This window comes from Somniosus microcephalus, chromosome 3, assembly GCF_052327205.1.
Source record: "Somniosus microcephalus isolate GS21.2 chromosome 3, FLI_Smic_1.0, whole genome shotgun sequence".
In the NCBI taxonomy this organism is placed as follows: Eukaryota; Metazoa; Chordata; class Chondrichthyes; order Squaliformes; family Somniosidae; genus Somniosus; species Somniosus microcephalus.
Genome location: NC_140989.1, coordinates 10159739 through 10182752, shown reverse-complemented (window position 1 = coordinate 10182752; position 23014 = coordinate 10159739). Strand labels below are relative to the sequence as shown.

General features: G+C 49.6%; 2 protein-coding genes across 3 annotated transcripts in view; one reads left to right on the top strand and one right to left on the bottom strand.

Moving 5' to 3' along the window:
- LOC147120839 (L-gulonolactone oxidase-like) overlaps positions 1-19039 on the bottom strand; it is a 292759-nt gene extending 273720 nt beyond the window's left edge. The window contains exons 1-2 of the mRNA XM_085977204.1: positions 18952-19039; positions 18866-18900 (exon numbers count right to left, since the gene is read on the bottom strand). Coding sequence (XP_085833330.1) covers positions 18866-18900; positions 18952-19039 — 123 coding nt within the window. The remainder of the gene's footprint in view (positions 1-18865; positions 18901-18951) is intronic.
- Positions 145-7887, top strand: LOC147120840 (uncharacterized). Of its 2 annotated transcripts, none has more exons than XM_085979162.1 (3): positions 145-422; positions 1612-2087; positions 4869-7887. In XM_085979162.1, the coding sequence occupies exons 2-3, from the start codon at positions 1618-1620 to the stop codon at positions 5026-5028; spliced, it is 630 nt and encodes a 209-aa protein (XP_085835288.1). In that variant the 5' UTR covers positions 145-422; positions 1612-1617; the 3' UTR covers positions 5029-7887. The 2 variants fall into 2 exon arrangements, with proteins under 2 accessions (XP_085835288.1, XP_085835293.1); XM_085979167.1 differs by lacking the exon at positions 145-422 and adding an exon at positions 486-848.
- Positions 19040-23014: the final 3975 nt, after the last annotated feature.

Here is a 23014-nt window from a genome sequence, read left to right as displayed (position 1 = left end):
CAGGGTATTTAAGAACATGCATCTGCTGTCACTGTCCCTTTAAGAACATGCGTCTGCTGTCACTGTCCCTTTAAGAATCATCACTGAAGCCAATGTTTATTTCCACTCCCTGTCTGGGGCTGAGGTCTCATCTGAAAGTCATTAACATACTGCAGATGTGCAGGAGACTGAGCCACCCAGAGGCAAATAGAAAATAAATGAACAAAATAAAGAACAGGAGCCCAGAACATCAAATACAAGAGGCTCACAGGGTAGGAACTTCCAAATTCCCACCGCCTCTCGGTCTCAGTCAGTCTGAATAAAGGAGAGCTGGAAACAGCCAACGCTTCAACCCCCTGAAAACTAGTGAGTGAGTGAGTCAGAGAAACGGCAGCTGTCTGAGCGAAGAGGGTCCATCCATTTAACAGCAGCATTACTTTAAGGTAACATTCCTGTTCGTTAGCTGTCGGGTGTGTGTGTGTGTGTGTGTTACTGTGTGTGTGTTTTTTTTTATATTCATTCATGGGATCTGGGCGTCACTGGCAAGACCAGCATTTATTGCCCATCCCTAGTTGCCCTCGAGAAGGTGGTGGTGAGCCGCCTTCTTGAACCGCTGCAGTCCGTGTGGTGAAGGTACTCCCACAGTGCTGTTAGGGAGGGAGTTCCAGGATTGTGACCCAGCGACGATGAAGGATTGGCGATATACTTCTAAGTCAGGATGGTGTGTGTGACTTGCAGGGGAACTTGGAGGTGGTGGTGTTCCCATGCGCCTGCTGCCCTTGTCCTTCTAGGTGGAAGAAGTCGCGGGTTTGGGAGGTGCTGCCGAAGAAGCCTTGGCGAGTTGCTGCAGTGCATCTTGTAGATGGTGTGTGAGTATCTGTGTGTTTGTGTGTGTATCTTTACGTGTGTGTCTGTGTTTCTGTGTATCTGTGATTTGTGTGCGTCTGTGTGTGTGTCTGTTGGTGTGTGTGTATATGGGCGGGGGTGGGGTGGTGGTGTCTGTTACTGGGAGAATTATAGTTTTCTACCAAACATTGGTCTCATAGATAGTGATTGGTGCAATCAGACCCATCTTGATTTTGCTGTGCCTGCTGGTTCTGTTCAGTGCATCCGGCATTTAGTCTGTGTACGGCCCGAGTGTGTGTCTCAGTGTCAGCTCCTGTACATTTAGTCTGTGTTCGGCCCGAGTGTGTGTCTCAGTGTCAGCTCCTGTACATTTAGTCTGTGAGTGTGTGTCTCAGTGTCAGCTCCTGTACATTTAGTCTGTGAGTGTGTGTCTCAGTGTCAGCTCCTGTACATTTAGTCTGTGAGTGTGTGTCTCAGTGTCAGCTCCTGTACATTTAGTCTGTGAGTGTGTGTCTCAGTGTCAGCTGCTGTACATTTAGTCTGTGTTCGGCCCGAGTGTGTGTCTCAATGTCAGCTCCTGTACATTTACAACTCGCAGTAGGTAAAAGGGAACACTGAATGAGCTGAAGTTTACTTTGGGATGGAATGTGGGAGGCCAGCCAGGAGTGCGTTGGAATAGTCGAGTCTAGTGGTAACAAAGGCATGGATGAGGGTTTCAGTTGCAGATGGGCTGAGGCAAGGGCGGAGACGGGCGATGTTATGGAGAATTGTGTCTGATCTCCTCAGGTCACCATGAGGTTCCTCTTGACCTTGCATTGCATCTTGGGAGCCTACACTCTCACTGACTGTGGGGAAGAGAGCGGGGAAGATTACGCATCGCAGCTCGACCCCGGGGATCCACCCGTCCTCTCGTTTTCGAACAACACTCTCATGGCTGACAGTGCGGCTGGATTCGCAGTGATGGACCAGGAGGAACTCACGAATGTGTGTGCGATCACAGTGCTGACCAGCGGCCACGAGCTAGTCAGCCCCGCTACTCAAGAGGACCTCAGTCCGGTCAAAGGGCTCTTGGACGGCAGCAGTTCTGTTTTGGAAAGCTTGGCCTCTGCGGTCAATGCCGATATTGGAAAAGTGAGCTACCAATCCATGATCGCAGAGACAATCCTGGACATCAAGCAGCAGAACGAGCTATCGAACAGCATCATGACGGAGATCTTGCAAAGTCTTGACTCAGATCCAACCTCGGAGAGTCATGTGACAAAGTAAGTACCGCACCCTTTACTGGTGTTTATATAAACACGAGGGGCATCAAGGCTTGAAAGATGTTTGTCCATTGGCACGGAATTGTTGTATTCATCAAGGGGAGGGATGGAAGGGCAGAGGAATAGAAGCCTTTTCATGGAAAGCATCTCGCCAAACACTCCCAGGGCAGGTACAGCACGGGTTAGATACAGAGTAAAGCTCCCTCTATACTGTCCCATCAAACACTCCCAGGGCAGGTACAGCACGGGTTAGATACAGAGTAAAGCTCCCTCTACACTGTCCCATCAAACACTCCCAGGGCAGGTACAGCACGGGTTAGATACAGAGTAAAGCTCCCTCTACACTGTCCCATCAAACACTCCCAGGGCAGGTACAGCACAGGTTAGATACAGAGTAAAGCTCCCTCTACACTGTCCCATCAAACACTCCCAGGGCAGGTACAGCACGGGTTAGATACAAAGTAAAGCTTCCTCTACACTGCCCCATCAAACACTCCCAGGGCAGGTACAGCACGGGTTAGATACAGAGTAAAGCTCCCTCTACACTGTCCCGTCAAACACTCCCAGGGCAGGTACAGCACGGGTTAGATACAGAGTAAAGCTTCCTCTACACTGTCCCATCAAAGACTCCCAGGGCAGGTACAGCACGGGTTAGATACAGAGTAAAGCTCCCTCTACACTGTCCCATCAAACACTCCCAGGGCAGGTACAGCACGGGTTAGATACAGAGTAAAGCTCCCTCTACACTGTCCCATCAAACACTCCCAGGGTGGGTACAGCACGGGTTAGATACAGAGTAAAGCTCCCTCTACACTGTCCCATCAAACACTCCCAGGGCAGGTACAGCACGGGTTAGATACAGAGTAAAGCTCCCTCTGCACTGTCCCATCAAACACTCCAAGGGCAGGGACATCACGGGTTAGATACAGAGTAAAGCTCCCTCTATACTGTCCCATCAAACACTCCCAGGGCTGGTACAGCACGGGTTAGATACAGAGTAAAGCTCCCGCTACACTGTCCCCATCAAACACTCCCAGGGCAGGTACAGCATGGGTTAGATACAGAGTAAAGCTCCCTCTACACTGTCCCATCAAACACTCCCAGGGCAGGTACAGCACGGGTTAGATACAGAGTAAAGCTCCCTCTACACTGTCCCATCAAACACTCCCAGGGCAGGTACAGCACGGGGTAGATACAGAGTAAAGCTCCCTCTATACTCTCCCATCAAACACTCCCAGGGCAGGTACAGCATGGGTTAGATACAGAGTAAAGCTCCCTCTACACTGTCCCATCAGGCCCTCCCAGGGCTGGTACAGCACGGGGTTAGATACAGAGTAAAGCTCCCTCTACGCTGTCCCATCAAACACTCCCAGGGCAGGTACAGCATGGGTTAGATACAGAGTAAAGCTCCCTCTACACTGTCCCATCAGGCTCTCCCAGGGCAGGTACAGCACGGGGTTAGATAAAGAGTAAAGCTCCCTCTACACTGTCCCATCAAACACTCCCAGGGCAGGTACAGCACGGGGTTAGATACAGAGTAAAGCTCCCTCTACGCTGTCCCATCAAACACTCCCAGGGCAGGTACAGCATGGGTTAGATACAGAGTAAAGCTCCCTCTACACTGTCCCATCAGGCCCTCCCAGGGCAGGTACAGCACGGGGTTAGATAAAGAGTAAAGCTCCCTCTACGCTGTCCCATCAAACACTCCCAGGGCAGGTACAGCATGGGTTAGATACAGGGTAAAGCTCCCTCTACACTGTCCCATCAAACACTCCCAGGGCAGGTACAGCACGGGTTAGATACAGAGTAAAGCTCCCGCTACACTCTCCCATCAAACACTCCCAGGGCAGGTACAGCACAGGTTAGATACAGAGTGTGATGAAATATATTCCATTCATCACTGCCTGTTTTCTGTGTCTTGTAACTGCCTGCTTTCTGTGTCTTTTCCCTTCCCCCAGTCCTCATGTATTATGTATTGGAATGTGCTGGAACTGGTTGTGTGCAGGGCTCCGCCCATACCTGGCTCCTTTGTAATCTAAGTTCAGTCGGGCATCAGCCTCCTGAAGGAAGACATCTCTCTATTTTACGTGTTATGTTCTGAGTTAATAAAAGCCTTACTTTTGTTCTGCTAACTTCGAGTCTCGGAATAATTGAGGCACATCACAGAGTAAAGCTCCCTCTACACTGTCCCATCAAACACTCCCAGGGCAGGTACAGCACGGGTTAGATACAGAGTAAAGCTCCCTCTACACTGTCCCATCAAACACTCCCAGGGCAGGTACAGCACGGGTTAGATACAGAGTAAAGCTCCCGCTACACTGTCCCATCAGGCCCTCCCAGGGCAGGTACAGCACGGGGTTAGATAAAGAGTAAAGCTCCCTCTACACTGTCCCATCAAACACTCCCAGGGCAGGTACAGCACGGGTTAGATACAGAGTAAAGCTCCCTCTACACTGTCCCATCAAACACTCCCAGGGCAGGTACAGCACGGGGTTAGATACAGAGTAAAGCTCCCTCTACACTGTCCCATCAAATAGTCCCAGGGCAGGTACAGCACGGGTTAGATACAGAGTAAAGCTCCCGCTACACTCTCCCATCAAACACTCCCAGGGCAGGTACAGCACAGGTTAGATACAGAGTAAAGCTCTCTCTGCACATTATTGGGCTCGAATAATGGCAGCTTGTTTTGTATGTGGCCCATTGCAATATCAGACATAGAGATGTTTGATGGATCCTCTGAGGATCTTGCTTCAACACTGTGATTGCCCTCTCCTCCTGTAGGTTCAAGGAGAAGGTTTGGAAGATGGAGACAATGCTTCAGGCCATCGACCACCTTGCCGGTCAAGTAGAGCAGATGTCGGAAACCCTGTCCACAGAATTGAGCCAGCACTTGGGAAAGTCACGCATGATGGAGTCTACCCTTTACCAGAAGGCGAACTGAGAGGAGGCTCAGCTCCTGTCGCTGGGAGGCCACCTTCCCCATTCATCAGCCAAGGTTTGACTCTTTAGGAGTTAATAGTTTCTGCTTCCAACGGGCTTCCAACAACTCCTGGATGTTTCAAACAAAGAGCCAAACGCACCAGGCTCAAGACCGAGGTATCAGCCATGGTTCCCTCCTGTGGAATGCACTATTGTATAATTAGTCTTTTCTACCCTTTCCCTGTCAGCTTAGATTGCGTTTTTGAAACTGTTCAAATCATAGACTTTAACTGGAGGAAAAATTCCAAGCTTAGCAGTGAGCAGATGGTTAGCAGAACATAGACCTGTTGCATATTCTCATATTAGTCTTCCCAAAGTTGCCATATAATTATGGTCTGTTTCCATAGGGTCTGTTTATAATATTATAAACTGCCCGTTATTCAGCCCTGTAAATATTTGCATTACTGCATGTGTTCAAACTCACGAAGCTGTTAGAATTTGATAAACTAGCTCGTTAACAAACACTGAGTGCTGAGTTACGGGAGGTGGTTAATTCCCCTCACTGGTGTTCTCCAGTGTGTGAGGGGCTGGGCGGGCCATTTGGCACTCTCAGTACTGTCCTGATCCAGCTCCCGGAGAATGGCTGGGACACTTTTGGAGCACCCTGACCTTCACTTAGTGCCACCTCACAGAGGGTAAGCTGAGGCCTGAAGCCCCCCCCATTCTGGGGACAGTTGAGCCTGACTTCCACCACATGCTACAACTTGTATGTAACACAATAAAAACAGAAAACGCTGGAAACACTCGGCAGGTCCGGCAGCATCTGTAGAGAGAGAAACAGAGTTAACGTTTCAGGTCGATGACCCATTGTCAGAATTTCCAGCGTTTTCTGTTTTTATTTCAGATTTCCAGCATCTGCAGTGTTTTGCTTTTGTATGTAATGCACTCGCCCCAATACACTCACCCATTACAGAGACTCACGAATGCTTTGAAGTGCAGCGAGATGTAGGAGCTGCAGAAAATCCTGCACAATGGGATTAGAATACAGAGTTGGGCTGGAATTTGTCAATGGGGACATCATGATGGAGGCGGGACTCCCACTTTTTGGGTTGTAGTCCCGCCTCCATTGGCTTGTGGCCAACCCACGCTATTTTCCCTTGATTGACCTTGTTAAGCCCGCCCAGCGGGCTCAGCAGGCCAATTAAGGGACACCTGGTTACTGGTGAGGTCAGTGATTGACATTTCATCTGTCAAGAGCTTTTGACAGATGAAAAATCAGCATTTGACAGCTCTGTGAAGCTGTCAAACACTGACAATCTGTCTTCTAACTTGTGTCCTTCTACTCAGACTCAGTTAGAGATCTCTCCAGACCAGAAAGCAGAGGCTGCAGCTTTTGACAGTTCAGCGGCCATTCTGCTTTCTGCGCCGGTGAGATGAGGGATTCCCGAGACCTGAAGGAAGGAAGGCTGCAGGAGAAAGTAAAGGTAAGTAAAACTTATTAAAACACTTTACACACACCTCACACACTTACCACTGCACACATGCGCCCATCACTCACCTGCACAATGGACATCTCGAACCCTCCAAGCCCTTCAGACCCACGGTCCGCCTCACTAACTTGGCGTAGTTCGGAGCCGTCGGGAAGCCCATACTTCAGGGCTAAAAATAGGGATTAGGCAAAAAACTGCCTGTTAACTACCTGTTAACAGGCAGTTAATTGGCACTAATCCCCTTCCCGCCTTGGGGAGGTGGCTCCCAGCACAGGTCGGATACCCGCCTCCTGGGACATTGGCACGGAGGCGGGTTGGGGGCGGGATGGGTTCATGCCCCCCAATTCTGCAATTTTCCCACCACTCCCGCCTCCAAACCCGCCTCCTCGGGGCTTGGAAATTCGAGCCCAAAGAGACAACTGGCAGGAGGTGACTGAACTAATGGCCCTAAAAACATCCAAAGGAGCAAATGGCCAATCGAACGTCTGTGAATGTACAGCCAGGGCTTCCAATTACTGGAGCTAAACTTCTTGGCAATAACGTACAAAGTGGAATTCTCAATTTAGCGCAGAGCAATGCACCTTCAAGAGTGATGTATTTGGACAGTGTTTGTATAGATTCAATGGAAACTCCATATTTCGCATGGGGTGATTGATGGGTCAGATTTCCTGCAGTAACCCTTTGGCCATGATAAGCTTGTGTACTGAAGGCAACATTCCCCCCACCCCCCAACCCGTTCTTTTCCAGAGGTCGAGAGAAGTAGAAAGTCTTTGGATAGCCTCTCTTTAGGTGGATTTCAGAGAGTAGCCAATAATTGTGTTTTCCGAAAGTGATCTCAGCAATATTAGTTAGGAGGACATCGAGTGTAACTCCAGGCGAGCAGTTGGAGGAAGGTCGCTGGGGAATATGGCAGGAGGAGGACTACATGTCTCACAGCCCACGGTCTGGACCCAGCTCACTGGAAGGTGGACCTGACTGCATGCAGCATTCAAACTGCTACCCAATCATAGAGCTCATATATTTTATATTAATGTTGTCCATGATATGGACTTATACAGGACGCATGCAATTGCTACTTTTTATTTTATTATGTTAATTGAAGGTTAATATTATCAATCACAAAGTGCAATCCTGGAAGTAGGCTATTATTGATGAATTATGTTAATTTGAATCCAGTTAAAACAACGATACAACGAATTATAAATGGAGTTGTGCTTCATGGCGCAGTTAATGTGATTCCAAAACCACATTATTCCGTTTCTGGTTCATATTATCCTGTCTCCACAATGCAGAAGTTTAATAATAAAATAGTTAAGAGTTGTGCATCAAACTGTGTCTGGTTCAGTCCCTGGTAGTTATGGGGCGAGTCAAGAGTTGGAACAACGGAAATTTGCAGAAGAGCAGGAGGCCATTCGGCCCACCACTCCTGTCCTTGTGCTGGTTCTCTGAACGGACTCTCTATGTAGTCCCATTACAGCCTTTTCACCGCATTCCTTGACATGTTTCTTTTTTTGAATACATTTCCGTTTCCCCTTTCAAAGCTAGTCTGGATTATGCGTCTCTCACTGTTTCTGGTCGGGCATTCCATGTCCCAACATCATACCCCTCATCGACAGGCCTAGTCCTTGGCATTCGATGGTGCCACACCCGTTATTCAGGTTATTAAATGGGTGCCTAAGCCTCCAGTAGGGCGGGCAGGACGTGCACGCTCATCCCAAGCCAGAAGCTCACCGCCCGCCATATTAGTATAGGAAAAAAAGTATAGGTGTCCAGGGCCTGTGCGTGAAACAGACATTAGACCCTTTGCATATGCAAATAAGGGGCCTAACAGGGGGCCCCCAGTGTAAAATCGGGTGGCCTACATGTGGGCTAACTAGTACTAGGACCTTAAAGGGACCACTATAGGCTGCCATCAAAAATGTGTCAAGCAGGTGCCTAAGTGTTCAATATGGCGAGTGATTTTGGGCCAGCCCAGTGCCTGACTCGCCATATGATAAACCCGCCCAGAAAATCATGGCGTTTATAGGCAACAGGGATCCTGCAGCGGCGTGATTTAATGGACTCATCCACTACATACAAGTTAGCTGCTGGTTAACCAGCTTGACTGCCGTCATAGGTGGTCGGATTGGACTGCTTTTGGGGCTGGAGGACAAGGGGGAGCAGCAAGGAAGGTAGGAGAGAGCAGGAGCAGCTGGGACAAGAGGGAGGAGGAGGAGGAGGAGGGCTCTGCACAGGAGGCTAGGCCCACAGAGGATCTTCAGGGAGCACTCCCCCAACATTAACTTCAGTGAGGGGCAATGTCTGAGGCACCTACGCTTCACCAAGGGGGCTGTCACTGCCCATGTCACCTGCTGCAGCCACCACTCCAGCCTCGTCCCAGGGCATGGACAGCACTGCCTGTGGCTGTCAAAGCGATCGTGGCCCTCAGCTTTGATGCCACGGGCTCCTGTCAGACTGCAGTGGGTGATATTAGTGACATATCACAGCTTGGGGAAGTGCAAGGAGACCTGGGTGTTCTTGTGCACCAGTCGCTGAAGGTAAGCATGCAGGTGCAGCAGGCGGTTAAGAAGGCAAATGGTATGTTGGCCTTCGTAGCAAGAGGGTTCGAGTACAAGAACAACGATGTCTTGCTGCAGTTGTACAGGGCCTTGGTGAGACCACACCTTGAGTATTGTGTGCAGTTTTGGTCGCCTTACCTGAGGAAGGACGTTCTTGCCATGGAAGGAGTGCAGCAAAGATTCACCAGGCTGATACCTGGGATGGCAGGAATGACGTATGAGGAGAGATTGTGTCGATTGGGCTTATACTCACTGGAGTTTAGAAGATTGAGAGGGGATCTCATCGAAACCTATAAAATTCTGTCAGGCCTGGACAGACTAGATGCAGGAAGGATGTTTCTGATGGCCGGGGAGGCCAGAACCAGGGGTCATAGTCTAAGGATAAGGGTTAAGCCATTTAGGACTGAAATGAGGAGGAATTTCTTCACCCAGAGAGTGGTGAACCTGTGGAATTCTCTGCCACAGAGGGCAGTGGAGGCCAGTTCATTAAGTATATTCAAGAAAGAGTTGGATTTATTTCTTAAGGCTAAAGGGATCAAGGGATATGAGGAGAAGGCAGGGACAGGGTACTGAATTTGGATGATCAGCCATGATCTCATTGAATGGCGGAGCAGGCTCAAAGGGCCGAATGGCCTACTCCTGCTCCTATCTTCTATGTTTCCATGTTTCTATGTTTGTTGTACATCGCTGTATCAGGGTGGTCACCAAGACTCTGTACACCAGGAGCAACACCTACAGTTCATTCTCCAATGGACAGAGCGAGGCAGGCGGAGCGAGCACAGGACTTTGTCCACATGGCAGGCTTACCCAGGGTGTAGGGTGCCATTGACTGTGTGCAAGGCAACCACCAACCTGGCATCTTTCTCAACCGCAAGGGATTCCACTCCCTCAATGTGCAGCTGGTGTGCGACCACAGGCAGCGCATCATGCGGGTCTGTGCCCAGTATCACAACTCCTTCACCCTGCGCCAGTCCTCTGTGCCATCTTTATTCCAACCAGGATGCCACACCATGTCACAGGCTGGCTACTGGGCGACGAGGGCTATCCCCTTCAGGCTTTATCCGTGATTCTGGCCAGGAACCTGTGCACATGTGCTCAGCAGGCCTACAATGAGAGCCGTGCTGCCACGAGGAACATCACTGGGCAAACAGTCGGCATCCTCAAGCAACGCCTCCGCTGCCTGGACCGCTCTGGAGGAGCACTGCGGTACTCAGCTGAGCGGGTATCGAGATTTCTGGTGCATGCTCCCCACATTCGCCATCTTGAGGGACCAGCCCTTCCCACCACCTGGGCAGCAACAAGTGCAGGAGCAGGAGGAGCGACTTCAACCCGAGATACAGAGCTCTCGGAGAGCAGCTGATTGAAGAGTGCTTCACCTGAACTAGCCCCAATGCAGTGCCGTTGTCCTCACCACCACCTTCCTTCAGTACAGCCTCATGGGTCTTGTCCTCACTTCACGATGAATATAAACACCAACAGCAAACCCAGAACAAAAGCCAAATGTATCAAACAACTCAATTCCATCCGTATCTAAATAAAGAATGAAGGATCACCCTTGCACAACCCCTGGTGCCTGCCATGTGTGCTGCTTTTCCTATCCTAGTGCTCCTACAAAGTGTGTCCCCAGTGTGTGCACAAACAAGGGTTAGCTTTTAGTCTGATGGGCGAGAGAGCGATGCGTGGCCGGTGAAAAGAGCTGCAGCTTGTCATGCAGAGAGTGTGGGCTGAGGTAGAGGTCAGAAGCAACAAAGACAGAAGACAAGGAGGTGTGAGGCAACCCGCCAGAGCTGCTAGTTGCCGGGACTTTGACTCTTCCTCCCTTGCACACTCTCGCCGCAGGGGACAGCATGTGCAGGCAGGCACGGCCTTCTCTGATGGCAGCCTCCTGGTGCAAGTTGTGCACGACCTTGTCCTGCAAGGCAGAAGGGAGAGTCTTGTGAGGTGTATAGAGAATGTGCCTGTCATGGGGGAATAGCTGTCATGCAGAGGGTAAGATGAAAGCAGTGAGGAAGTGAGGGTTGTACTAGTGGCATGTGTGAGGAGAAGGAAATGTAGTGAAGAGTGGTGCAATGATTATAGGGGGGGTGAAGAGAAGCGTGGGAAGGGAGTGTTGTGAGTAGTGAGGCAAGGGGTGTGAGCGGAGAGTTTGCGGGCAGGATTCTTACCTTAACAACACTGGTGAGATCATTGAACTTTTTCCGGAATTGCAGCCATATTGCAGGAGCTGAGTGTATTGATTTCTTTGGGGGTTCAATGATGAGACATTTATGAAAGAGAATGGCCTAGAAATTGAGTGCCCTTAGCGCCGATTTTGCGGCGCTAGAGGGCCTAGCGCTGCATTTGGCGCCGGCGCCGAAATTGCCTGGGGCCCTTACGCCGCGGTAGACCGGTAGCGCTGCGCCGGCACCGATGACGTCATCGGTGTGCGCAGCGTCCCGGTTGCCATGACGACGGGCCCCAGCGCCGAAATTCAGTTGCGGCCGCCTCGCCCGTGGCAGCCGCAACTAAGACTCTGGCAACCGAGTCTTCCCCGAGTTTGCGCCGGCGCATTAAGGTCGCGCGGCGGCCGGCCGCTTTCCCGTCGGCTGCCTGCCCGCACCTCCCTCCCCGGACTCCTCCACCCCCCCCCCGCGGAACAGATGCGTCTGGCCTGCAAGCCCGGCACTTGTCCGAGGTGCCGGGCTCATTTTTTCAATATTTGAACGGACAGCGGGCGGGTGCAGGCAGCTCCTCCTTAACTGAAGGAGGAGGCCTGCACTTCCCCAGCCTGCCGCACCGCATCGGGTGCCGCAGCGCCGGATTAGCGCCGCAATTCGGCACTCAGCGCCCATTGGGAGGCGCTCACGCCCGCCAGTAGCGCCGGCAGCCGTCTGGGCGCGGCGCTACTGAATTTTTGGCGCGCGCAAGGGAATTAGCGCCGGCGCTAAATTTCCGGCGCTAAAGCCCTGGCGCGGCGTCAACTCAATTTCTAGGCCAATGTCTTTTAATCTAAAGCTTGTTCAACTCTTTATAACAACATTTACAGGAGATATCATGCTAGTGATGCATCTAGAACGAAACTGAAACTAAACCAAACTGCTTGTCTCTCACATGACCTCTGCTGGTCAGGTATAAGTAATCAATACATGCAACTATGCTGGTAAGGCATGATAATCAAACAGGCAAATAACATCACTATTTGCTGATATCATTACATCTCCCTTTCTTAAAACAAAAGTATTTTACTTTTAACTAACAACATGTTTTCTTTGTATTAATCTGCATTTTAACTGTAACACTTAATGAACTTACATTATCATTAACATGATCAAGGTTTTTTAACCTTGCTTTGTGTGTTCACATGAAATATGTCAATACACTAGAACTTGAAGAAAGAATAAGATAACATTACTTCCTTCTATAACAATAGTCCTTAAACTTGCTCAATGAGTCTCTCAGGAGGCTTCACGTGTCTTGAGGATTTTCTGATTGATTGTCCTTGAATCTGAGTTGTTGCCTCAGATGATGTGTTCTCAGCTGTGTGATCAGGTTGTTCAACAGTATCAGTCTCTTGACCTGCTGTGGCTGGTCCCATGAGAAGATCCCTATGATTTCTTCTCAGAACAGCACCCTCATCTGTCTAAATGGTGTATGATCTTGGTTGAACTTCACTCAGGACAGTTCCCTTCTGAGTCCATGTGTTTGTTTTGTCTTTGAACCTTACTTGGTCACCAGTGTGGAGTTCAGGTAGGTTTTGTGTTCCTCTGTCATAGTAGTACTTTTGCTTTTCTTTCTGTTGCTCTTTGAACTTCCTCACTTTCTCCCCCTCTTTTGTTTTCAGGAGGTTCTCCGGGATGAGTAGGTTTGACCTTAGCCGACGTCCCATCAGGAGTTGGGCTGGTGACTTACCACACTCGAGCGGCATTGTGCGGTATACAAGCATGCTCTGGTAGAAGTCAGTTCCACTGTCTTTTGCCTTGTACATCAGTCTTTTCACTGTCTGGACCGATTTTTCCACTAGACCATTGGACTGTGGAAAGTGAGGACTTGACGTTGTGTGGACAAAGTCCCACTCTTTGGCAAAGTGTCGGAAACTTGCATTGTAAAACTGAGGTCCGTTGTCTGTGAAGACCTCGCTTGCCACGCCATGTCTGGAGAATATGGCTTTCATACATGTTATCACAGCATCTGCAGTAGTGGTGCACAGTCTACAAACCTCTGGATACAGGGAGTAATAGTCTGTGACTACAAGATAGTCCTTCCCTTGACATACGAATAGGTCAGCGCCTACCTTCTGGTAAGGTCTCTCTGGTGCTGGGTGTGGCTTTAGTGGTTCTACCGGATTGCTTGCTCGATATTTCAGGCATATTGTGCAGTTTGACACTTCATTTGTCACATCTTGGTTGATTAGTGGCCAGTACATCACCTCTCGTGCTCTTTTCTTACACTTTTCGATTCCCAGATGTCCTCCATGGATCCTTTTTAGCATCTCTTTTCTCAGACTCTTTGGGATAACTATTTTACTTCCTTTGTAGATGATGTCTTCAACCAGTGATAGTTCCACCCTGCAGTTCCAGTACTCTGCTATGTCAGGTGAGCAGTCTTGCTTCATGTTGGGCCATCCATCCAAGATGCTTTTCCTCAGTCGTCTCATTGTTTCATCTTTGTTTGTCTCATTCTTTATGAGTTCCATTTTTGCATCTGCTATGGGCAGTGCACTTGTGATCATGTCCACGTAGGCGTTCACTTTGTCATCCATTGTGGTGTTTGCGGGCTCACTTGGGTCAACAGCTCTGGACAACGTGTCTGCTGTATACATCAGCTTACCCGGTGTGTACGCAACATTCAGTGTATAGCGTTGCAGCCTGATCATCATTCTTTGTATTCTAAGCGGACAGCTATTTAGTGGCTTTTGGAACAATGCAATCAAGGGCTTATGGTCAGTCTCTACACTGATTGCTTGTCCTGCCAAAAACTGGTGAAATCTTTCACAGGCGTATGTGATGCTGAGCAGCTCCTTTTCTATTTGAGCATATCGCGTCTCCGCGTCTGTCATTGAGCGCGATGCATATGCAATAGGTTGCCAGTAGTCATATTTTTGCAGAAGAACGGCTCCGAGCCCACTCTGTGATGCATCTGATGATATCTTGATGGGTCTCGCTGGGTCATAAAACCTCAGAACTGGTTCCTCTGTGAGCAGTTTCTTTAGATCGCTCCATGACTTCTCATGCTCATGATTCCATTCCCATTCTATGTTCTTTTCAGTTAGTCTTCTCAGTGGCGCCATCTTTTCTGAGAGGTTGGATATGAATTTACCCATGTAGTTGATCATTCCATTAAACCTCTGCACGTCCTTTTTGCATTGTGGCTTTGGCATATTCTCAATGGTGGACACCTTTCTGGGATCTGGTCTGATGCCCTCACTGCTAAGGATATCTCCCACGAATGTCAGTTCTGTCACCCCGAGCTGGCATTTCTCTCTATTCAGCTTCAGGTTTGTTTTCCTTGTTGCTTCCAGCACTTTTTTCAGTCTCTCGTCATGCTCAGTTCTCGTGGTTCCCCATACTATGATGTCATCCATTGATGTATCAACTCCCTCCAGGTGCTCATAGATCATATGGATAGTCTTGTGATACACTTCAGGAGCTGAGGCAATGCCAAATGGTAACCTTAGGAATCTGTGGCCTAGAAATTCAGTGCCCTTAGCACCGATTTTGCGGCGCTAGAGGGCCTAGCGCTGCAATTGGCGCCGGTTCCTAAATTGCCTGGCGCCCTTCCGCGGCGGTAGACCGGTAGCGCTGCGCCAGCACTGATGACGTCATCGGTGTGCGCAGCGTCCCGGTTGCCGTGGTAACCCGGCCCCAAGCCGAAATTCAGTTGCGGCCGCCTCGCCAGTGGCAGCCGCAACTAAGACTCCGGCAAACAAGTGTTGCCGGAGTCTGCGCCGGCGCTTTAAGGAGGCGCGGCGGCCGGCCGCTTTCCCGCCGGCCGCCTGCCCGCAGCTCCCTCCCCGGGCTTCTCCGCCCCCCCCCCCCCGGAACAGATGCAAGCCCGGCACTTGTCCGAGGTGCCGGGCTCATTTTTGAAGAGATTTGCGCGGGCCGTGGCCGGGTGCAGGCAGCTCCTCCTTAACGGAAGGAGGAGGCCTGCACTTCCCGAGCCTGCCGCACCGCAGCGCTGGAATAGCGCCGCAATGCGGCGCATTGCGGCAGTTTTCAGGTGCTAAAACCCTTCAGTAGCGCCGGCAGCCGTTTGGGCGTGGCGCTACTGAATTTTTGGCGCGCGCAAAGGGACTTAGCGCCGGCGCTAACTTCCGGCGCTAAAGCCCTGGCGCAGCGCAAACTCAATTTCTAGGCCTGTATCTGCCAAATGGACTGTTGAACGTGCACAGTCTTGAACTTGCTTCGTCCAGCTTCATCTGCCAAAATCCTGATGATGCATCTAACTTGCTGAAATATTTTGCATTTGCAAACTGTGCCATGATTTCCTCACGTGTAGGAAGCTTGAAGTGCTCTCTCTTTATTGCTCTGTTTAGATCTCTTGGATCCAGGCAAATTCTGAGCTTTCCATTCTTTTTGTCCACTACGACGAGGGAACTCACCCACTCAGTTGGCTCATCTATCTTCTGAATCATGTTCAGGCTTTCCATCCTGTCCAACTCTGCCTTCAGTTGCTTTTGAAGAGCAAACGGAACTTTTCTGCATGGATGTATGACCGGTGTCATACTTTTATCCACTCTGATCGTGTGTTCTCCTGGAATGCAGCCTAGACCTTTAAATAGGTCTTTGTACTCTTTCATGAGTTCATCATAGACTGTCTCTCCTTCGCTTTCCACAACAAGGACTCTCTTTACCAGGTTCAGTCTCTCACAGGCTTTTAAACCTAGTATGGCTTGCACCTCCTTTGGCAACACGATTAATGCTAACGTGTGCTCTCTGTCCTTGTGTGTCACTTTGACAATGCATCTTCCTTTCACTGGTATTTCAGTACCTGAGTATCCTGTCACTTTCACTTTGATTCCATGTATCTTTGGTCTGGGTCTAATTTTCTTAAAATCAGTCTCTGATATCACAGTAACTTGTGCTCCAGTATCCAATTTAAATGGAATGTGTATGTCATTCACTTTTAGTGTCAACATCCAGTCTCTTTCTTCTTTTTTGTTTTCAGACACAACATCTACATAGAACTCCTCTATCTCGCTTTCATCTACTGTATGGACCTTGCTTTGTTGCGCTTGGTTCTTACAGCAACGGGCATAATGGTTGTTCTTGTTGCAACTATTGAATGTTTTACCATATGCTGGACACTTTCTTGGTGTATGCTGTGTACCGCATTGTGGTAAACCACTTTTATCATTCACTATCGTTGCACTATGGTTATCACTGTTTATATCGTTACACTATGGTTATCACTGTTTACACTGTTGTGTCACTACACAAGGTCACCTCTTGTCATGCTGTTATACCTGGGCTGACCACAGCTGACTCCGCCCATGGCTCCGCCTGCTTGCCCAGGTATAAAGGTGGTCGACTGGCTGGTATTCCTCCTTGTTGGACCCGATCGCCCATGAGGGTGGGCTCTGTTATTTAGCCAATAAAAACCTATAGTTACTATCTTAACTCGTCGTTTTTCATTGGATGAATTGATAGGTATATCACGCATCGACTACATGACTTTCGATTGTCCCTTTCATTTTTGTTCGCTGGCCACGCCTCTTTTTTCACATTGGCGCTCTTTTTGTTAAACGGTTTGTGTCCGTTCTTTCTCACTGCATCCACGTTGCAGCTATTATCACTGAACAGCTCCTTTGCCTGCGACTTCACAGTCTCTGTAGCCCTACACAGTGCTATGGCTTTTCCCAGGTCTAGATCTTGCTCTCTTAGCAGTCTTTCCCTTAGACCATTATCTGGAATACCACACACCAGTCTGTCTTTTATCAGCGAGTCTGTCAGTCCCCCAAATTCACACGATTTGCTTCGGTTTCTCAGTTCAGTCACATACTGATCAATAGTATCACCCGTTTTCTGTACACATGTGAAAAATCTGTGCCTCTCAAACGTCACATTACGTTTAGGTATGCAGTAGGCCTCAAACTGTTCCATTATTTTATCTAGTTTCATTTTGTCTCCATCAGCAGCGAATGTGAAGTTATTATACACCTCCAGCGCTTCATCACCCACGACATGTAAGAACACTGACGATTTCTTATTATCACTTTTCTCGTCAGCTCCGATTGCCGCTAAATACAACTCTACACGTTGTTTGCATCTCCTCCAATTTTCAGCCACATTACCTGTCAACTGAAGCTTCGCCGGTGGGAGTAAACCTTCCATTTTTCACTTCGTTAGCTATTCTCTAATGGTAAGTAACGATGTTCTCTTTTAGCTTGCTAATCTGTGGAGAGCTGATTTAACTTCAGATTTTTCCTCTTCATCTCTTTCAATCACTTCTGACACCATGTATTGATTTCTTTGTGGGTTCAATGACGAGACTTTTATGAAAGAGAATGGCCTAGAAATTCAATGGCCTGCGCCACCAGTTTGCGCCCAAAGAGGGCTTTTGCGCCACTGTGCAAACCTACCGCGATATTTAGCGGGGCGCTAATGGCGGCGTTAGCCATTAGCGCTGCGCCGCCACCGATGACGTCATCGGTGTGTGCAGCGCCCCGCTATTGCCCCGCTGGCCATATTTGGTTGCTGCCGCCTCGCCCACGCCGGCCGCAAACAGCGACCGGTACACGGGGCCTACCTGTGCCGGTACTGGGGTGATTTAAGGTGGAGGTGCGGCCGGCTGCTTTTTCGGCGGCCGCCTGCCCGCACCTCCTTCCCCAGCCTCCTACACCGCCCCCCCCGCTGCATTGCCGGCTGTTTCCAGAGAGCCCGGCACTTCTCCTTGGTGCCGGGCTCATTTGCCGGCACTCGCGAGCGGGGATCGCGCTGTTGCAGGCACCTCCCCCTTAAGAATTAGAGGAAGGCCTGCAGTACCGCAGGCTGCCGTGCCGCAGCGGGTGGCACTGCGGCACTTTGCACGCCGATATTCAGTTTCAGCGCCCCAAGCGGGGCGCCGAAACCCTTGTTTAGCGGCCGGCTTCAACTTGGGGCGCTGAAACTGAATTTCCCGCTGGCGCAAGTGGCTCCGCGTGCAGCGGTAATTCCGGCGCCCAGGCGAGCTGGGCGCCCCTAACTGAATTTCTAGGCCCATGTGTTTTAATCCAAAATTTGTTCAACTCAGTTCAACAGCATTTACAGGAGACATCATGCCAGTGATCCATCTTAAATGAAACTGAAACTAAACCAAACTGCTTGTCTCTCACATGACCTCTGCTGGTCAGGCATAAGTAATCAATACATGCAACTATGCTGGTAAGGCATGATAATCAAACAGGCAAATAACATCACTATTTGCTGATATCTTTACACTGAGCTCCTCAGTGAGCGATGGAGGTGTTTCTGAGCCTTGCTCCTCCTGTTCACTGCTTGGGCCAGAGTTTCCAAAGCAGCATCGGAGAACCTGGGCGCCTCTCTCTGGACCTGCTCCAGCCATTTCTCCAAGTTTCCCTCCTGTTCCCCTTTAAAAGGTGCGGCAGCCTTTACGTGGCATCAGGAGGTGCCCGGTTTCCTGCCCCTGTAAAGCAGGGGAGGGCTGGGTAGAATTGGCTGCATTTTAATGAGGTCCCTGCACCAATTTAAGGTGGGCCTGGGGACCAGATGAACAGGAGCAGCAGCGCCCATGCGGTGAGTGCCTGTGCTCAGGCGCAATCGAACTTCTAGACCCAGGTCTCTATTTCGGCCTTTATTATGGAGGTTGGGCACATTTGGGACTCATTACTCACCTCGTACTCCAATGTCAGCTCCAGACGGCAGAGTGCTCAAACAGACAATTTCCCCCATGGCTTCCAGCGAACAATTAATCACTTACAATCACCGTAACTGGTGCTGCAATTCACAGAACAAACATGGTAAACCTTAATAGGAACAAAATGACAGCAACCATGGCCAGAATTCATACAGCCCGCAGAGGGCGGGTTCAGAGCGGTTCCATCGTCGAAATCGAAAGGACAGCTGTGGGGTCGGCACCCGACATGGATATCACCCGTCACGGACCCGCACTGCTCAGTAAAATCAAGCCTGACATGTTATTAAATCATAAACATGGAGCCACAGCAACAGAGATAAATCCATGCCAATCAGCCCCCCCACACAGAAAGAAAATCCGTGCCAATCACCCCCCCACACTGAAATAAATCCGTGCCAATCATCCCCCCACACAGAAATAAATCCGTGCCAGTCATCCCCCCCACACAGAAATAAATCTGTGCCAATCACCCTCCACACTGAAATAAATCCATGCAAATCACACCCCCACACTGAAATAAATCCGTGCCAATCACCCCCCCACACAGAAATAAATCCATGCAAATCACACCCCCACACAAAAATAAATCCATGCCAATCACCCCCCCACACAGAGATAAATCCATGCCAATCAGCCCCCCCACACAGAAAGAAAATCTGTGCCAATCACCCCCCCACACTGAAATAAATCCGTGCCAATCATCCCCCCCCACACAGAAATAAATCCGTGCTAGTCATCCCCCTCACACAGAAATAAATCCATGCAAATCACACCCCCACACTGAAATAAATCCGTGCCAATCACACCCCCACACAGAAATAAATCCGTGCCAATCACCCCCCCACACAGAAATAAATCCGTGCCAATCACCCCCCAACACAGAAATAAATCCATGCCAATCACCCCCACACACAAATAAATCCGTGCCAATCACCCCCACACAGCAATAAATCCGTGTCAATCACCCCCCCACACAGCAATAAATCCGTGCCAATCACCCCCACACAGCAATAAATCCGTGCCAATCACCCCCCCACACAGCAATAAATCCGTGCCAATCACCCCCACACAGAAATAAATCCATGCCAATTACCCCCCACACACTGAAATAAATCCGTGTCAATCACCCCCACACACAGAAATAAATCCATGTCAATCACCCCCCCACACAGAAATAAATCCGTGCCAATCACCCCCCCACACAGAAATAAATCCGTGCCAATCACCCCCCACACACAGAAATAAATCCATGTCAATCACCCCCCCACACAGAAATAAATCCGTGCCAATCACCCCCCCACACAGAAATAAATCCGTGCCAATCACCCCCCACACAGAAATAAATCCGTGCCAATCACCCCCCCACACAGAAATAAATCCGAGTCAATCACCTCCACAACACAAAAATAAATCCGTGCCAATCACCCCCCACACAGAAATAAATCCGTGCCAATCACCCTCCCAGGCAGAAATAAATCCGTGCCAATCACTCCCCAACACTAAAATAAATCCGTGCCAATCACCCTCCCACGCAGAAATAAATCCGTGCCAATCACCCCCCACACAGAAATAATCAGTGCCAATCACCACCCCCACACAGAAATAAATCCGTGCCAATCACCCCCCACACAGAAATAAATCCGTGCCAATCACCCCCCCACACAGAAATAAATCCGAGTCAATCACCTCCCCAACACAGAAATAAATCCGTGCCAATCGCCCCCCACACAGAAATAAATCCGTGCCAATCACCCCAAACACAGAAATAAATCTGTGCCAATCACCCCCACATAGAATAAATCCGTGCCAATCACCACCCTACACAGAAATAAATCCGTACCAATCACCCCCCCACACAGAAATAAATCCGTGTCAATCACCCCCCCACACAGAAATAAATCCGTACCAATCACCCCCCCACACAGAAATAAATCCGTGTCAATCACCCCCCCACACAGAAATAAATCCGTGTCAATCACCCCCCCACACAGAAATAAATCCGTGCTAATCACCCCAACACAGAAATAAATACGTGCCAATCACCCCCCCCACACAGAAATAAATCCGTGCCAATCACACCCCACACAGAAATAAATCTGTGCCAATCAGCCCCCACACAGAAATAAATCTGTGTCAATCACCCCCCCACACAGAAATAAATCCGTGCCAATCACCCCCCCCACACAGAAATAAATCCCTGCCAATCACCCCCCCCACACAGAAATAAATCCGCTCCAATCACCCCCCACACAGAAATAAATCCCTGCCAATCACCCCCCCCACACAGAAATAAATCCGCTCCAATCACCCCCCACACAGAAATAAATCCGTGCCAATCACCCCCCCACACAGAAATAAATCCGAGTCAATCACCTCCCCAACACAGAAATAAATCCGTGCCAATCACCCCCCACACAGAAATTAATCTGTGCCAATCACCCCCCACACAGAAATAAATCCGTGCCAATCACCCTCCCAGGCAGAAATAAATCCGTGCCAATCACTCCCCAAAACTAAAATAAATCCGTGCCAATCACTCCACCCACACAAAAATAAATCCGTGCCAATCATCCCCCCACACAGAAATAAATCCGTGCCAATCACCCCCCACACAGAAATAAATCCGTGTCAATCACCCCCACACAGAAATAAATCCGTGCCAATCACCCCCCCACACAGAAATAAATCCGTCTCAATCACCCCCCAACACAGAAATAAATCCGTGCCAATCACACCCCACACAGAAATAAATCCGTGTCAATCAGCCCCCCACACAGAAATAAATCCGTGCCAATCACCCCCCCACACCGAAATAAATCTGTGCCAATCACCCCCCACACAGAAATAAATACGTGCAAAATCACCCCCCCACACTGAAATAAATTCGTGCCAATCATCCCCCCACAGAAATAAATCCGTGCCAATCGTCCCCCACACAGAAATGAATCCGTGCCAATCACTCCCCACACAGAAATAAATCCGTGCCAATCACCCCCCACAAAGAAATAAATCCGTGCCAATCACCCCCCACACAGAAATAAATCCGTGCCAACCATCCTCCCCACACAGAAATAAATCCGTGCCAATCATCTCCCCACACAGAAATAAATCCGTGCCAATCAGCCCCCCACACAGAAATAAATCCGTGCCAATCACCCCCACACAGAAATAAATCTGTGCCAATCACCCGCCCACACACAGAAATAAATCCGTGCCAATCACCCCCCCGCAAAGAAATAAATCCGTGCCAATCACACTCCCACGCAGAAATAAATCCGTGCCAATCACCCCAACCACACCGAAATAAATCCGTGCCATCACCCCCCACACAGAAATAAATCCGTGCCAATCACAACCCCAGACAGAAATAAATCCGTGCCAATCACCCCCACACAGAAATAAATCCGTGCCAATCACCCCCCACACACAGAAATAAATCCGTGACAATCACCCCTGCACACAGAAATAAATCAGTGCCAATCACCCCCCCACAGAAATAAATCCGTGTCAATCACCACCCACACAGAAATAAATCCGTGCCAATCACACCCCACACAGAAATAAATCTGTGCCAATCAGCCCCCACACAGAAATAAATCCGTGCCAATCAGCCCCCACACAGAAATAAATCCGTGCCAATCACCCCCTCCACACAGAAATAAATCCGTGTCAATCACCCCCCCAACACAGAAATAAATCCATGCCAATCACCCCCCACACACAGAAATAAATCCGTGTCAATCACCCCCCCCACACAGAAATAAATCCGTGCCAATCACCCCCCCACACAGAAATAAATCCGCGCCAATCAACCCCCACACAGAAATAAATCCGTGCCAATCACCCCACCCACACAGAAATAAATCCGAGTCAATCACCTCCCCAACACAGAAATAAATCCGTGCCAATCACCCCCCACACAGAAATTAATCCGTGCCAATCACCCCCCACACAGAAATATATCCGTGCCAATCACCCTCCCAGGCAGAAATAAATCCGTGCCAATCACTCCCCAACACTAAAATAAATCCGTGCCAATCACCCTCCCACGCAGAAATAAATCCGTGCCAATCACCCACCCACACAGAAATAATCCGTGCCAATCACTCCCCCACACAGAAATAAA